General features: G+C 37.6%; 1 protein-coding gene across 4 annotated transcripts in view; it reads right to left on the reverse strand.

Annotated features, from left to right (window-relative positions):
* The window catches only part of SPEN (spen family transcriptional repressor), a 94,551-nt gene that overhangs the window by 12,169 nt on the left and 64,404 nt on the right, over nt 1–17,978 (reverse strand). For all 4 annotated transcript variants that reach the window (XM_072828228.1, XM_072828229.1, XM_072828227.1 and 1 more), the window contains 6 exons: nt 16,438–16,638; nt 12,700–12,851; nt 8,822–8,947; nt 8,059–8,172; nt 7,052–7,165; nt 5,765–5,865 (listed from right to left, as the gene is read on the reverse strand). In XM_072828228.1, coding sequence (XP_072684329.1) covers nt 5,765–5,865; nt 7,052–7,165; nt 8,059–8,172; nt 8,822–8,947; nt 12,700–12,851; nt 16,438–16,638 — 808 coding nt within the window. The remainder of the gene's footprint in view (nt 1–5,764; nt 5,866–7,051; nt 7,166–8,058; nt 8,173–8,821; nt 8,948–12,699; nt 12,852–16,437; nt 16,639–17,978) is intronic.

A 17,978-nucleotide genomic window follows, 5' to 3' on the forward strand; every position in this document is an offset into this window, starting at 1 on the left:
GCGGCGCTAAACCACTATGCTACCGGGGCTGCCCTAGGATATTTAAAACCACAAATTTAGTTTGCATTATGTTTCTACTGGACAGCACTTCAGCCCTTCTTTATTCTTTAGGTTGAAGTATCATGACTTATAATAAGCACTAGTATTAAACGGTATCATATCCCCACATTCGTAAGTCTTTCATAATTACTTTTCTGCCAAAAGATTTTTTACCACAACTTGGGAAACAAATGTATTATTGGGAAAGAGAATAATCTAACTGAAATCCTCCTACCTACATGACCCATATAACATTGGTAACACCTCTATCACAATTCAAAAAAAATGTTGGAAGTCAGTCTCCCTTATAAAATGGTGGTAAACTTTCCTCATAAGGCTCTTAAGAAGATTATATAAGGTAACAGTTTTAAGAACTTTCCTGACAAAATGCAAGGCACATACTTGGCCTTTAGTAATGTTACTTTTCCCCAACCACCAACTGAACACAGGCTTTGTGTGAGATTCCTCAATTGTAAAGGAATTCAGCATGGTTTTCTTTGATAGTGACCTATCCAGGGCATTCAAGATAGGATTTAATTTACACACAAGAACATGTATGAGGGGGGATTCCTGGGTGGCTCAGTGGTTTAGCACCTGCCTTTGACCCAGGGCGTGATCCTGGAGCCCCAGGATCAAGTCCCACATCAGGCTCCCTGCATGGAACCTGCTTCTCCCTCTGCCTGTGTCTCTGCCTCTCTTTCTCTCTCTAGTGTCTCTCATTAATAAATAAAAAATATTTTAAAAAAAGAACATGTATGAGGGATAAAATGAAATTTACCTGTAACAAAGGACAATTCTTTCACTCTCATTCATTGTCCATTTTTGTTCCCTCAAGCAGGTCATACATTCTACACAGTACTGCCTTTTTTATTTTTATTTTATTTTTATTGGAGTTCAATTTGCCAAACAGTACTACCTTTAGTGGCTTACTAAAACATAAACAAATCTAGAACTTAAGCCCCTAAAGGAATGAGGTGGTTTTTTTGTTTTGTTTTGTTTTGTTTTGGTCTTCTTGTAACGGTCTCAGAGGAAGCACTCAAGTACCTGTTGAAAGAATGAATCTTAGGAAAATATGTCAGGGGTGCCTGGTAGCTCAGTTAAGTCTCTGCATTCAGGTTAGGTCATGATCTCAGGGTCCTGAGACTGAGCCCCGCAACGGGCTCCATGCTCAGTAGGGAGCTCCTCCTTCTTCTCCCTCTGTCTCCCACCTGCTCATGCTCTCTCTCTCTCAAATAAATAAAGTCAGAGGATGACAGACTCCTAACTCTGGGAAACGAACAAGGGGTGGTGGAAGGGGAGGTGGGCAGGGGGATGGGTGACTGGGTGACGGGCACTGAGTGGGGCACTTGATGGGATGAGCACTGGGTGTTATGCTATATGTTGGCAAAGCAAACTCCAATAAAAAAATATACCAGGGACCCTCGGTGGCTCAGCGGTTAAAGCGCCTGCCTTCGTCTCAGGGAGTGATCCTGGAGTCCTGGGATTGAGTCCCATTCAGGCTCCCTGCATGGAGCCTGCTTCTCCCTCTGCCTGTGTCTCTGCCTCTCTCAATCTCTCTCTGTGTTTCTTATGAATAAATAAATAAAATCTTAAAAAAAAAAAAATATATATATATATACCAAAAAAATTTAATAAATAAATAAGGAAAAGAAAAATGGAAGGAAGGAAGGAAGGAAGGAAGGAAGGAGAAAGGAAAGGAAAGGAAAGGAAAGGAAAGGAGAAAGGAAAGGAGAAAGGAAAGGAAAGGACAGGAATAAAGAAGAAAAATAAATATGTCAAAGCTACTACTGGGTGATGTTCTAACTCTCTCTCTACAGCAAATGAAGCATCTAAGGTTTAACATTCAAACACTGGAAGCATCAATAACACACTGTTATATGTATTTATACGGAATTTCTCAGTTTAGAGAGAATATTTTATGAGAATATCTATATTATTTTGTTTAATTGGATTCAAGATGATCTTTCTAGAGTTCCACAGGAATCAGATTCTTTGCCTAAATAATGGCCAGCCACCTTAAAATAAATGTTTCAAAGCATGGAACTTGGCTAATTCATTGCCACCATAAATACAAATTCCAAGGAAGCAACTTTTCATACATAAAGGTAAACATACTGTATGCTTTCCAATATAAATTAAGACATCTAGAATGGTCACCGGTTCACTTCCCACATTGAAAGTAGGCTTGGGGCAACTGGGTGGCTCAGTTGGTTAAACATCTGCCCTCAGCTCAGGTCATAATCCCAGGATCCTGGGATCGAGTTCCACATGGGGAATCCCTGCTCAGTGGGGAGCCTGCTTCTCCCTCTCCCTCTGCCTGCTGCTCCCTGCTTGTGCTGTCAAATAAATAAAATCTTAAAAAAAAAAAAAAAGATATTTAACAGTAAGCTTAAAGTCATACTGTAAAAAGAGTCAAGGTTATGTTTTAGATTAATCAAACTAAAACTATGCCCCCAAATATGAAAAAGTTACATAAATCAAAGGTATATGCATAAACATTAGTGCTAGAGCTCTGTTCAGTTTAATAAATACTGATTCTGCACATATTTTGGTGGGCCCTCTGACTACCAAAAGAAATGAGTGTTCCTGTTCCCAAAGAATGCAACTCAAGCAGGATAGACAGTACAACTGCACACTGGTACCATGGACAAAAGGGTCTCCAAAGAACCTAGAAAGGACAAGTTTTGAGATAACTATTCACATGACTACACAATACCTCAACTCCTTGGGACACCTGGGTGGCTCAGCAGTTGAGCTTCAGCCTTCAGCTCAGGGCGTGATCCCAGGATCCAGGATCAAGTCCTGCATTAGGGGCACCTAGGTAGCTCAGTGATTTGGTGCCTTTGGCCCAGAGCATGATCCTGGAGTCCCAGGATCAAATCCCACATCAAGCTCCCTGCATGGAGCCTGCTTCTCCCTCTGCCTGTGTCTCTGCCTCTCTCTGTGTGTCTCTCATGAAAAATAAAATCTTTAAAAAAAAAAAAAAAAAGTCCTGCATTAGGCTCCCTACAGGGAGCCTGCTTCTCCCTATGTCTCTCCCTCTCTATGTCTCTCATGAATTAATGAATAAAATCTTTAAAAACAAAAATCCCACTTCCCCTAAGTAGTTGGGAAATTCATCTAAAGCATAATGGAATCTTGTAAATTCATCTTGATATCATTTTGGTAGTATAAACCTCAATGCACTAGCAGGTAGCACTGGGTTTATCTCCTGCCCAACATCTTAAACTGTGACCTTATAGCGAAGTCATCTGATCTTCAGTTCCCACCAAAAGTAACACAAAAGAGTCATGGCCCTACCTCTCTGACACAGTATTTGAGGGAATAAATGAAATGCTACTTTAAAAGTGCAGTGCCCTATGCAAATCAGTCACTATTTGCATTTCTGAGCTAAGCTATCATTAAAGCATTTTTTTCATTCATGCATTAACTATTCCTTCCATTCTATGGAAAGGGCAAATATCCTACAGTTCTGCTGCAAGGAATGCATTCCATAAGCACTGCCCTCTGAAACCAAAGGGGGCAACACTGAGTCACCGTTAAGTCCCACATCATCCCACTTCCTACACCAGGAGATAAACGCCATTCAACAGGGATAAATAACCATGGATAAGAGCCAAAGAACAAAGCCAGAGCTAGATCATCAGTAAAATGAGTGAACTTAAGTGGTAATATACAAAAAGTAACACCCACACAATACTATCCAACCCTCACAAGATAGTATTCTTTGAAAAATATTTAATGTATGCAGAGAGGATTTTAATGGATGTTTTATGTCTTAGGTGTCACTAGGCCATCAACATACTTGCCACCAGCTTACCGGTAAGAATTCCTATAAGCGCTTAAAATGTTAACAATGATTTCAAACTGCTACTTGGGGAGTCAGGCTGGAGAACGTTTTTCTCTCTCCATAGACACATTAATTCTCCATATGCACATGCCCATGCTTTCTCACACATACACGAACTGACACAGGAAAGCCTTGTACTGAAACTGATTTTCTGGCTAGAGGACTGTGGGTTCCAATCTATTAGTGAAAAACACTCAAATCCTTAGAAGTTCAAGCTTTTGGGGATTTGGCTGTGGGGTACATTTTTTACTTCAAAAACCTCCCCAGGACCAGCCACATGGCTGGCTCAGTTGGTAGAGCATGTGACTCTTAATCTGGGGGTTAAAAATCCAAGCCTACATTTGGGTGTAGACATTGCTTAAAATCTTTAAAAATAAATACATAAATAAATAAAAATTAAAAACTTTCCCAGTATTCAATGATTCCTGTACAATGTTCCAAAGAAATAACTCAAAAACAAACAAAAAAACATACCTTCTATGACTTAAAAATAAAGTGGCAAGAACAGGCAGTAAAAAGGGAATGTATTCCCAGGCAGCACAATCAGGATTTGACTCATACTTGTTGAACTAGAGTAACTAAAGGCATTTTCACACACAGCCTTTTGTTTAACACATATGTACAGGGGTGGAGATCCAGTGGTGACATTCCAGGAGACTTAATCATAGAGGCATGTCTGGACAAACAGCTTGACCATATGGATGATAGTTTCTACTTTCAAATGTGATTGGGTACTGAAGCACTTGGTGACACGATGTAGATGTTTTAGTATATTCAGTCTAAAAAAGTCAATTATCATTTTGGGGACCATTTTAAGCTACAGAGATAGCCTGGTTCAAACTATGAGACTTAAAAATGATTCTGGAACTGCAAGGTTTCCTACAAGCAGCAGAAAAGAATATCAAATACATTACCATGACCAAAAAAAAAAAAATAAATAACAAGGGGAAATAAGTTTTATTTTTTACATGCTAAAGTTACCAATTTATAATGCTTTGGCTTACTGATTCACAAATACTTATTTAGAATATTCAAATTCAAAGCAAAAAGAAGGCTCTTGATAACCTTTTCAATTAAAAAAAAAATTTTTTTTTTAAAGTAGACTCCATACCCAGTGTGGAGCCCAGTGCAGAGCCCAAACTGCTGACCCCGACTAAGATCAAGAGTCAAACATTCAACTTACTAAGCCACCCAGGGGCCCCTCAATTTTTAAAAAATTAATTGTACGAGCACATGCACATTAATAATATGGATGTTGTAATTACTAAATATACAGGCACTTAACAGTTTCCAATGCCCTTCAACATGTTATCATGTTTTTTTTTTTTTTTTAAAGATTTTATTTATTTATTCATGAGAGACACAGAGAGAGAGGCAGAGACACAGGCAGAGGGAGAAGCAGGCTCCATGCAGGGAGCCCAATGTGGGACTCTATCCCGGGTCTCCAGGATCAGGCCCTGGGCTGAAGGCGACGCTAAACCGCTGAGCCACCTGGGCTGCCCCATATTTAATTTAAAACTGTTAGGCAGGATGATTTGTACATAGTTATTATCTAACAAAACAGTAACTCTTTCAAATTATAATACAAGCACTCAGTGAGAAACATATTTAGCTTAACCTAAATCCCACAAGCCACATGAAAACTGGATTCATAAAAATAAACCTATGTTTCTATATGAGGGGATAAAAAGGAAAGAAGTTTTTCTGGGATGAGTGTAGAAAGAAGGGGTGAAAAATAAAATATAATACCATCTAAATTTGATGTATTTAAACAAACAAACAAATAAATAAATTTGATGTATTTGAAATTTTAAAATTCAAACTATGCTGACAGTTTAAAATGCATACCTTCTTGCTTGGAAAAAAAATACATACCTTCTTTCTGCTAACATTTCATAAAAGTCTCTAATATCTTGACCAGATTTTTCCATACAGTGATAAAATGCCAGCTGACTTTCCCGATTTGCAAAATCCACCTTAAAAAGAAAGAATAGCAGGTGTTTGATTCACGTTTCAGCAGTTCAAGATGGAAAGCGTTATCAAATTTGAAAACCCTTCCCAACACAGCCCTCTGAATAAATTTCAAGTAAGAGCAATCTGTCTCAAGTAAATCAAACAGTCCTCATAACTGAAACTGTATTTTGTTAACCTAAAATCTCTCTCAAATTCAACACACATCTTGATGAAGAACCATAATTTAAGGTTCTGGAACAATACTGAGGAGTGGAAAAGGCAAAATGGAAAACTGAAACAATACCTATCGGGATTCTAAGTTGCCAAATAATCAGATCAATTAAACCCAGCAATTTGTGCTGCATGTGAATTTGCTGGAACCACAGCAGAACATAAAATATGGAAGAACAATTAAACTTCACTCACAGCTTGGCCTCAGAGTCATTTAAGCCTATGATACCCATCATCTATCAAGATCTTGTTTCAAAACACTTGTTTCCATCTAATCATCATAGGTACTAAGTGCATAAATTCCTTCAAGTCATCATGTTTTTAAACAAAAGATTTTTTTTAAGATTTTATTTATTTATTCATGAGAGACACACACACACACACACACACACACACAAAGAGAGAGACAGAGAGGCAGAGACAAAGGCAGAGGGAGAAGCAGGGGACCCGACATGGGACTTGATCCGGGGTCTCCAGGATCACGCCCTGGGCCTAAGGCGGCGCTAAACTGCTGAGCCACCCAGGCTGCCCTAAACAAAAGTTTTTAAACAAAAACAGCAGATAAAAGATAGACTGTTCAGTGGTTACCCACTCTCTAGGAGAGGAGGAAAGAAGAGGAAAAGAGGATCATTCAGGAAGCCAGAATGACTGACCCTTCGAGCTCCTGGGTGTGCAGATGCCCACAGGTGAACCTGGGCCAGAGTGTACTTAGGTGTGCACTGTAAGCATAATGTACCTTGGGTGTAAAGCAGCACATTCCCTTGAATGACATGATTTTTAGGGAAGGCTCTGTGGCTAATGACCCAGTGGCCTCAAGTAGCCAAGTATTCAAAAAGTATACAATCCTCTTAGAAACAGGACATATAGTGCATATCCTGCAAACCACTCCCCTTGCTGGCCACCTACAAAATGTGTTACTAAGAGGGTGGGATCTCAATATGATTTTGTTTCACTTCTGTTTAAAGTCATTCTGCACACCTTAATTTTATTCCCACCGATTTTCCTCCCTTTGGTCTCTTTTACAGCTGCTTGTGCATATTCAATTTCATTGTAGAGAACCAGGGCCATGCCTTTTAAGCGGTCAAACACCACCTATAAAAAAGCAAAAACACAAAACAAAAAACAAATAAGAGCCTCAATCGTGGATATCATGACTTGAAGTAGATCATGCCTTTATTTTGTTTTTCTGTATTTTACTTTATTTTCCATGTTGACGGAGTCCTATACTATACTCGAATAAGCATTCTTGTAGTTTTGGCTCAAAAACAACAACAAAAAAACCACCAACACCCTTGAACGAGAGAAAGCAACGTAGAGCACTGAATCAACAATAAATTTCAGTAAATTTTGGTTATAAGTACTATTATCTTAAAGCTCCTGGATTTTTAATTTACATCAGCAGTCTTTATGACGTGTGTTTCTTCCAACAATCAAAGCTACACTGAAAGAAATGCTGACATTATGTGCCACACCCATCACAGTGGGAATCTGCTCTCAAGGAGTTCAAAGCTCTACTTTCACATAATGGAACGGGGTCCAGAGAACCTCCTACTGCTGTGTGTGGGTAGGGTACATTGCCAACATGGGTTAGATGTGTATTCTGTTGTATGACCGTCCCTTTAAAGTCATCTTCTTTGTTGTTGTTATTGTATTTTTTTAAAATGAAGTCTAATTACATATTAGTGTGAATGTGAATAACTAGATAAATAGGCTGATTTTAATGAGATAAAATTATAAAAACCCCTAAGAAACATTCTATTTAACAGTATTATGCAAATTAGTTTCAAAATTCATCATCTTGGCTAGTTCAGAATAGTTTTACAAAATACTTCTGCATACCATAAACTAACAGATGCTGATGCCTTTCTATGACAACTTAGGAGTTATTAAAGAAGAAAACAATACTAAACTTGGGGCTGAAAGGACAGAATACCAAGAACACAGTCAGAAGCAACCGGACACCAACACCAAAACCTCCCACCTACCTTTACCACAGGCCCGTATCGGCAGAAATGTCGTGTTAAATACTGATCTGACACGTTTGAAGAAAGGCCATCTAACCACACGCAGTTTGTAGGCATGCTTTTTCCAAAACCCAGCTAGATAGGAGAAGCAAACTTTCTATTAGTAAAGTCACCAATTATTCAATTATAGAATTCTGAAAAAAACCTATCTTCTGTAGGAATCTTATCAAGCATCATCCCAAGGGGCAACCATCTGGTATAAAATCAAATAGAAATTTACACAAAACTAATTCTGCTAGGGTAAGCGAGTATTAATTCATCAGATTTTAGTTTATGGACTCTGGGCACTTAGCCATTTTTTTCCCAGGCAGATTTTCTTTTTTTTTTTAAAGATTTATTTATTTCAGTGGGGGACGGAAAGAGGGAGAAAGAGTCTCAAGCAGACTTCCGCACCGAGCACAGAACCCAACACAGGGCTCGATCTCACAACCTGAGTCAAAACCAAGAGTTGGACACTTGATTGTTCCCAAAATCTTTTACATAATCTCTACAACTCATCGTGGGACTCAAACTTACAACCCTGAGATCAAGAGTTGCATGCTCTACAGACTGAGCCAGCCAGGCGCCCCAGCAAGTATTAATTCAGTTTGTAATATAGGAGGATGAGGATGGAATTATATCACCAATACGATTATCTAACTGTACTGCCATTTTAAACAATCAGACACACACAAAAAAAACTTCTAAATTATAACATCATAATAACTTATGCAAAGTCCTTTACCTTGAGGCGATTATTTCCAAGGTACTCCCCATCCATCTTCTTAATAGCTTTACAAACACTGGCAATATCACAGTATTGCAAGAATGCATACTGAGGGACTCCATTTACTTTCTTAATATCAATATCCTGAAAAAGCCAATGAGTATCACTTAGTGACATGCCAACAGGAAAATAAATAAGAATAAACCAAACCCAAATGAAGTGCATATTTCTCAAAACAGTCATAATTCCCAAAAATCATTTTCTTAGTTAAAATTGTTTATTGAAATGCTGTAAATAGCCTGAAAGACTACACAATACAGCATCTGGAGTCACAACCATGCAAACCTTCCTATGTGAAGCTCTTTGCAGGAAAGAAATTACAACTTCAAAATTTTAAATCCATAATACCTGTATTAAGAGAAATCTATGAATAAAAAAAGGCTGTGCTTGACTCAGTAGTGCATATACTAAAACTGGAACAATACAGAGAAGATTAATAAAGAAAAGGGAGCCTATTTAACAAAAACCTATGAAATATAGTTGACCTTGAGCAACAATGTGGTGGCAGTGAGGGAGTTAGGGCACCAATCCCCAAGGCAGTTGAAAATCTACATATAACTTCTAACTCACCAAAACTTAACTATTCACAGCCTACTGTTGACCAGAAGCCTTGCAGATAATAGTCCATTAATACATACTTTGTATATATTATTATTACTATACTCTTAAGGTAAGCCAGAGGAAAGAAAATGTTATTAAGAAAATTGTAAAGAAAATTGTCCACATATAAGTGGATCCATGCTGTTAAAACCCATGCTGTTCAAGGGTCAACTGTAATTCCCTTCTGCAAAAATTTAAAATCCTTACTAGGGGCAGGCCATTTAAAATGTAATATATGAGAAAAGCATGAATGGTAAAGAAATCAAGTTTTCAAAAAGTGACTTAAAATATGAGATCCTAAATTAGAAGACTCACTCTATCAGTATATCTAATGGAACCAATCCTGGTGACTGGTATATATGGTAATAATCTCTCATATCCAGAATGAAGAAATATATAAATACTCAACTACTTTGTGAAGATGTATCAGAACACCATCCCTAGATTAAAGAAATGCTCTATAAAGTCACAGCCCTATCTCTTTATTTCTTTGTTAAGTTTACTTATTTATTTTTAAGTAGTCTTTACACCCAACATGGATCTTAAACTCAACCCTGAGATCAAGAGTCACATGATTTTCCAACTGAGCCAGTCAGACACCCCTAACCCCATCTCTTCAGAATGCTTGAAATCTGTACTCACACCTGACACTCTGGTCCTGCCTGCTTAGACAAGGTGGTGTAAAAATCTTACTTACATATGAAACCGGTCCGGAGAAACCAGACACCAGAATACCAAAACTTCAATAATGACCCATATTGTGATTATCTAAAAAATTCTGTGAATCACAATATCTAAAGTATTGTGATGACCTAAGCCTCATTAAGGGTCATGAGTCAATAAGCAAAAGCTGAAACAGAGCAAAATGAAAAATGCATTTAAAGAGCTGTTTAGTGAGACCTTTAAAAAAAAAGCAGTAATTTATATTCAAAATAGTTCTACTTAGGTAATGGTAAATAGGGGCTGATTTTCACCATAATGTAGAAAGTAACAACTGAGGATAACTCCATTTAAGAGAAATGGTCTCCAGATTCAGATTCATCACATAGGTTCTTTTTTTTTTTTTTTTTTTTTTTTTTACATAGGTTCTTTTAGCTATAGCATAATTTGTTATCAATAAACAGCAGACCATTTCCCCAAAGTTTGTGTGTCATTAAAAGTCACCCTCATAACAATTGGAAATGTGATGAAGTGAGGTTTTCAAACAGAATGCTGAGAAGCATTGCTCTTAAAACTCAGTAATCACTCCATTTTCAGCAACTCTGTTCATGAAAATGTATCTATGTGTCCAAATGTAACTTCTTATACTCGCTCAAAATTCAAAGTAGCAGCCATCCTCCAATGAAAGTATGTTTGGGGGTACCTCAGTTGGTTAAGTGTCTGCCTTCAGTTCAGGTCATGATCCCAGGGTCTTGGGATCGAGCCCCACATGGGGTTCCCTGCTCAGCAGGTAGTCTGCTTCACCCTCTCACTCTGCCCCTTCCCTCTGCTTGTGCTCTCTCTCTCTCAAATAAATAAAATCTTAAAAAAATATATGCCTGAAAGTTATATTAATTCATAGACTCATAAATGCCAATGAGCAAATTAAATATTAGGTAACTGCAAAAAGAAAAAAAGCTGAAGCCCACATAGGCAAGTGAACTCCAGGTCACTCATCCAAGCAGGCAGCACAGCTGGAATTAGAGGATATGATAAAAGAACTTAAATTAAAATAACTGAAAAAGAAAATGTATGTTTTGCTGTTTCTCTAAATATATATCTTATTTTTTTCTTAACTTTCTACCAACCACTTCTCTCACCTCTACTCCCTATGAGGTTTAGATCAGCTACAAGCCCAAATGTTTTTTTTTATATATATATAATTTTTTATTTATTTATGATAGTCACACAGAGAGAGAGAGAGGCAGAGACACAGGCAGAGGGAGAAGCAGGCTCCATGCACTGGGAGCCCGACGTGGGATTCGATCCCAGGTCTCCAGGATCGTGCCCTGGGCCAAAGGCAGGCGCCAAACCGCTGCGCCACCCAGGGATCCCAAGCCCAAATGTTTTATTCTCTAGATTATGTCATTAAAAAAATAAGGATTTTTGCTTACATCACGGTAAATAAGGATAGCTGGATGCGTGCACAAGCGTGCATACACACCCCTGAAAGATTAACAATTATTACTCCTACCCAGAACATTTTTTTTACTCTCCAAAGTTCAAAATTATATAGCAATTTCTTTGCTGTTATTAGAGAGACAGAAATAATTTTCCTACTTTTTCAAATATAAAACAAAGTAGTATATATATCCCAAGGGTACAAAGCTTAACCAAACTATTTTCATTAGAAAGGGACTCCAGTTTTGAGTCATAAGAACAACAACAACAAAAAAAAACCCCTCCAAATTCCTAAATTTAACAATGACTTGAATATAAAAAGTGATTCTAATTAAAATTTCAAAATAGAACTGAGCTTCCAGCATGACATCCACATTCCAGTAATCCCCAAGGTAGTCTGAAGTGCACTATGAGAACACAATATTCATACACTAAAGCTGCTGCTTCTTTCTTACAAACATATTTTCTTCTCTTTATTTCCCTTCCAACTCACAAGACTAGAGACAGCATGGACAAAGAAAAATAAGAAAAATGGATTGAAAGGGATGCGTGATCCTGGAATCCTGGGATCCCTGCATAGAGCCTGCTTCTCTCTCTGCCTGTCTCTCTCCGCAGGTCTCTCTCTCTCTCTCTCTCTCTCTCATTCTCCTGAATAAGTAAATAAAATCTTGGCGCAGCCTGGGTGGTTCGGCAGTTTAGTACTGCCTTCGGCCCAGGGCCTGATCCTGGAGACCTGAGATTGAGTCCCACATCGGGCTCCCTGAATGGAGCCTGCTTCTCCCTCTGCCTGTGTCTCTGCCTCTCTCTCTCTCTCTGGGTCTCTCATGGATAAATAAATCTTAAAAAAATATAGATAGATAGATAGATAGATAGATAGATAGATAGATGATAGATAGATAGATATAGACAGACAAAATAGAGACCAATACCTATTATATAGTTTCACATACACACATAAAACAGTTCCCCAATGAGTTTTCCTGCATCATCTTTTTAGCTGGAGTTAAAAACACATAGGGCAAAGTATTTATTACACCATGTAAATAACACCTTTCCAAATATAATCTGTACTATGCTTTATGTTTTACAACAAAGATCTAAAACTGTTTTTACTGTTAAAAAAAAAAACAACATACCACAATTTCTCCAAAGCGCTGGAAGATGTTGCGAAGGTCATGGTAAGTAGTGGTTTTTTCAAGGTTGCCAATAAAGAGAGTTCTTGTTGCTTTGGGGTGAAATTCATCTATCCTTTCATCCAAAGGACGAAATTCATTTTCACTCTCTGTTTCTGTTAAGTGGGATGGGGGCAGGGTAAAAAAGCAAAGAGGTTTTTGTTTTGTTTTGTTTTGTTTTTTAAAGTAATCTCTACACACCCAATGAGGGGCTGCAAATTCATAATCAAAAGATCAAGAGTTGCATGTTCTACTAACTGAACACCAGCCAGGTGCCCCAACAAAAGTGTATTTTAATGTGTATTTATATATCATGGGAAAATCTACACTTAAGCTAAGTCTCTAAAATATTGGGCTTGAATATCATACAATCTAAAAAATTAAATATACATTTTCAGAAACAGCTGCCTTTTGCTAACTCCAAAGGCTAAACAAACTTGTCAACAAAACTTAGGGGGAAGGAACACATTCTTTGATCTTTAAAACAGAAAAGTGGACTGAATTTCAGTCTGTAAATTGATTTGTTTTAAAAATAATCACTGACACAGAAATAGATTTTAAACCCCAACAAAAATAGTAATTACTTAAGTCTAATCTTAGGTTCCAGAAATTATGCAGCAGGCTCTCAATGGGAAGTATAAAACTACAATCTGAAACACATATAAAACTCAACTGAAAATAGCTACATTACTTAATTTACTTTATAACATTTTAGAAAATAGCATTTTACATTTGTCATGCTAATTAACACAGCCCAAGTGTCTGAATGTAGCAACTGTTAGATACAAGAATAATAACTGTTTGAAAACTGACTGAAGTAGCACTTACAAACTTGCTATTGCAAGGTCCCCAATGACAAACAAGAGGAGACTCAAGGACTCCTATGTTTTCTATTTCTTATGATCAAAAGCCCTGGTTCAGTGTCTAATTCAACCATGTCTTTTCTCTGAAACTCAATTTCTAAACCTGGTCCACAGCAGATCATTCAATGTTTCGTCAATAAGAACTATGTAACACAGCCTATATGCCTATATGTTCTCTCTCTTTTAATGTAAAACAAAGCCATACAAAAAAAGTTAGTATTTAATCGACTTGACTGAAACAAAGTGTTTAAGTCCGTGCACTGCATATTACTGATGTCAACAACAAAGATATTAAAAAGATTCAACTTCTGAGCTGCTGAGTGAATTCACACAGAACACACCTCACTCCTGATTTCAGTTTCATAGCTCTAATGGTAGCTCAGCTTAATCTTTCTAGCCTCATCAAGGAATATGTACTTTAAAAAAAAAAAAAAAAAAGGAATATGTACTTTCATGGAGTCAGGTGGACCCAGAAAACCACCAGGGCTCATGTGCTTGACTCTATCCTGTATTTTCATTGTATTTTCCGGGGAGAGATCTCATTTCAAGATCAACTAGGTCTTCTTGAAACTACCTAACAGAGGGCACATATTTAGGAATACTTCATTTAAAAGGGGAGAAAAGGGATCCCTGGGTGGCGCAGCGGTTTAGCGCCTGCCTTTGGCCCAGGGCGCGATCCTGGAGACCTGGGATCGAATCCCACGTTGGGCTCCCGGTGCATGGAGCCTGCTTCTCCCTCTGCCTGTGTCTCTGCCTCTCTCTCTCTCTGTGTGACTATCATAAATAAATAAAAATTAAAAAAAAATGTTTAAAGGGGAGAAAAATAAAAGAAAAAATAATTCAGAAATATCTTCAGCTTTTTATTCCAAAAGGCAGAATGCAACCATTCAAATCTATACCTGTTTTATTTACACCATATAGCTCAGTAAACATTTCAAAACCAGAAATTCAGTTTAGCAAAGATTTTTATAAAGTGTATTTTCCACATGTAATCTATTTAATCTTCATGATCAGTTTAAGTCTTAATGCCTATGTATCACTGAAAAAATTCTACTATCCCGAATTTTCATGTTTACTGGATTGCAATGCTCCACACAGGATTAAGAAAGCATAATCTTAGAAGCCACCAGGGGTCTATCTGCAAAGATGGGCTTCTTAGATTTAGATCTTTTTTTTTTTAATTCCAAGAGGTCCTTGACCTAAGGAAACAATCACCTCCATACATTTCAATACAAAACATTTATGACTTAACCATCCAACAACATAATTCCAACCATGTCTCCATACTCAACATTCCATTGCTTTCAAATATCCCATTCAATAAATGTCTCATGCTGTCCCACTGGGAAAAATACCTTCAAGCTTTCCCAATGTCTGAACCAACCAATCTTCTCAAAATCTTCCAATGGTGGGTGTGGTTAAAGCCTAATTTACATCCTGGGTGCTAGTAACTAATTAGGTAAAAAAAATTTTACAGTAAAAATGTCAAGCTAGCATTATCACTTGGAGATCTGAGGGCCATCTATTAATAATGCCCCAAATTAGATTCCCAGCTACTTAATAACTAACTATGCATGGCTCTAAAAACTATATGGATTATACATTCTAAATATTATTCTTTAGGCCAATTGTGACTTGTTCTAAATGTGATAAATAAGAACTCCTGAGTTGCACTCAGTTCAGTATAACTTAGGCCAATATGTCTCAAACTTGACAGAGGAGAGAATGCAAGGGCATAACCAATAATCCCTCTAAATTCCTGTGTTTATCATAAAATTATGTACATTTTGCAGTCTTCCCTCTAAAAACTCTGTGCCTATTTTAATATATACAAATATCATTTATACATTTTCATCAGGGAAATTCAATTTTTTCCCTTTAATTGTCAAATAAACTAATATTCCAAGAGAATGGGCTATGGTTACCCTATAAATTCCACTCAAGGTTTTAGTCTTTTGTTTGTAAGCTCTACACCCAACATGAGGCTTGAACTCACAACCCTGAAATCAAGGGCTATATGCTCCACAGATTAAGCCTGCCAGGTGCCCCTCAAAGTCTTAATCTTAAAGTCTGTCTCAGCTACATAATGTGACTGCATAATTTAAACATTTGTTTATTCCTCCACAAATTTACTTGTAAGTTGTTATAAATCAGGAGTTTCCTAACTTGAGTATGTGAATTCTGAAAATTATGCTGAGACAGGGTCAAGGAGTCTGCATTTTAAACAAGCACTATAGGTGGTTCTGAAACAGGAGAAACACTGACCCAAGCCATGCTTCAGAAGACTTTCTGCCTTACAATAGGTCTTACAGGCAGGTTCAAACTAATAAACGGTCCCCTTGAAATTCTCAGTGGGTCACACTCCTCAGACTTAATCCTGATTTTCTTTGTTACTATCTTTCAAGGTCATAGAAACTAGAACAACAGATCCCATTTGTGCTGGGCATAACAGAAGTAAAACTGGTCTAACTAGCCCCTCAAATAAGCGGAACAAGTAGTCTGTTTTCTAATTCAAGGTAATTCTGATGTCATTCTCCAAAGAACTATATCCTTATCTCAGTTAGTTCATTCTTTAGGGAAGGCAGGGCTCAACAAGGGCTAAAAACTACACTTTCCAGACTCTTCGATGTCAGCATTTTTCCCTTACAGGAAGGGATCTTTACCCTCCCTAACCAAAATATAATTTCATTCATTTGACCAAATGTACTCAGTCTTTAAAATAGAAGACTTCGGAAATATGTCAATAAATAAAGCTGGAAGAACACCAAGATTCAGAAGAGGCTGCCTTTTCATAAGTGTAAATACAAATTATACTAAAAATTAGCCTCCTTTTTCTTACCTGGTCCTATCCATGCTGTTACTTCAATCTGCATGCCAAAGAAAAGTTTTCCTTTTGATGCAGTCAATGCTTTTTCTTGGTCCTCTTGCTGCCGAAAGAACACCAGACCATACCTCTCTTCTGAAGTTCCATGGATCTGCACTGAAGTCACCTTTCCAAATTTCTTAAATTCATGGAAAAGGCCATCTTTAAGGCTTGTATCTAAATCCCCCCCAAAAAAACAAGGTGTTTATTTTTCTTTAATTTAGTTACAACTTAATAAGTAAGTTACAAAATCTTTAGCTTGATTTTTTTTTAAAGATTTTATTTATTTATTCATGAGAGACACAGAGGGAGAGGGAGAAAGAGAGAAGGGGTGGGGGCAGAGACACAAGCAGAGGGAGAAAGCAGGGTCCATGCAGGGAGCCTGATGTGAGACTCAATCCGGGGACTCCAGGATCATGCCCTGGGCCAAAGGCAGCGCTAAACCGCTGAGCCACCCAGGGATTCCCTAGCTTTTTTTTTTTTTTAAAGATTTTATTTATTTATTTATTCGTGAGAGACACAGGGAGAGAGACACAGAGAGAGGCAGAGACACAGGCAGAGGGAGAAGCAGAGGCTCCCTGCAGAGAGCCCAACATAGGACTCGATCCTGGGTTCCCCAGGGTCATGCCCTGGGCCGAAGGCGGCGCTAAACCACTGAGCCACCTTAGCCACCCGGGCTGCCCCCTAGCTTGATTTTTGACTTAAGTTTTGTTAGCATTAAAACATTTCTCTTTCAGATAAGATAACTCTAAAATGGCATGTTAGAGACCCCTGTACAATTCTGAAAATAAACAGAGTATTGGAAAATTATCACACTGGGTATTTGATAAGAATGATATTGTGGCTATAAGAAAAAATGCCCTCCTATTTTACAGACAACTAAAAAAGTATGTATCTTTAAGTCGGTATGAAACGATAGAACATCAAGGATTCACTTATAAAAAGAAAAGAACAGGAAAGAAGGAAAATGGAAAGCAAGTCTGACAAAATTGATAATTTTTAAATCTGGGGTATGGAGTAAGGGGTGTTTATTTTGCTACTACTACTTTTGGTCTTTTGGTTAAGTTTAAAACTTCCATGATAAAAATTTTATATACACATATACATATATACATCTATAAAATTTTTAAAGACGTGAGAAAGCAAGCTGTATTTCTAGCTTTCCAAGCATCACGTCAATGATAAAATTGTGTGGGAAGCAGCATGTAACATGCTAATAACTTTAAGGCCTTCTACAGATGAATCATACCCATCTAGGGAGTCTTGTGTTAATTTGCTTCATTATAAAAATTAAAATTGTAAAGAAAGACAAGCTAATTTTACTCTCATCCACTCCTAAACAACTAAATAATCTAAATCAAAAGCTCATCAATATTTGTCCCTCAGTATCTCCATTCACAAACCTGGTATGTAGGTTTTTAGTGGCTGTTTTAATAAATAATTTAAGTGGGATGCTTGGGTGGCTCAGTGGTTGAGCGTCTGCCTTTGGCTCAGTGTGATCTCAGGGTCCTGGGATC

The sequence above is a fragment of the Canis lupus genome, chromosome 5 (assembly GCF_048164855.1).
Source record: "Canis lupus baileyi chromosome 5, mCanLup2.hap1, whole genome shotgun sequence".
Classification (NCBI taxonomy): domain Eukaryota; kingdom Metazoa; phylum Chordata; class Mammalia; order Carnivora; family Canidae; genus Canis; species Canis lupus.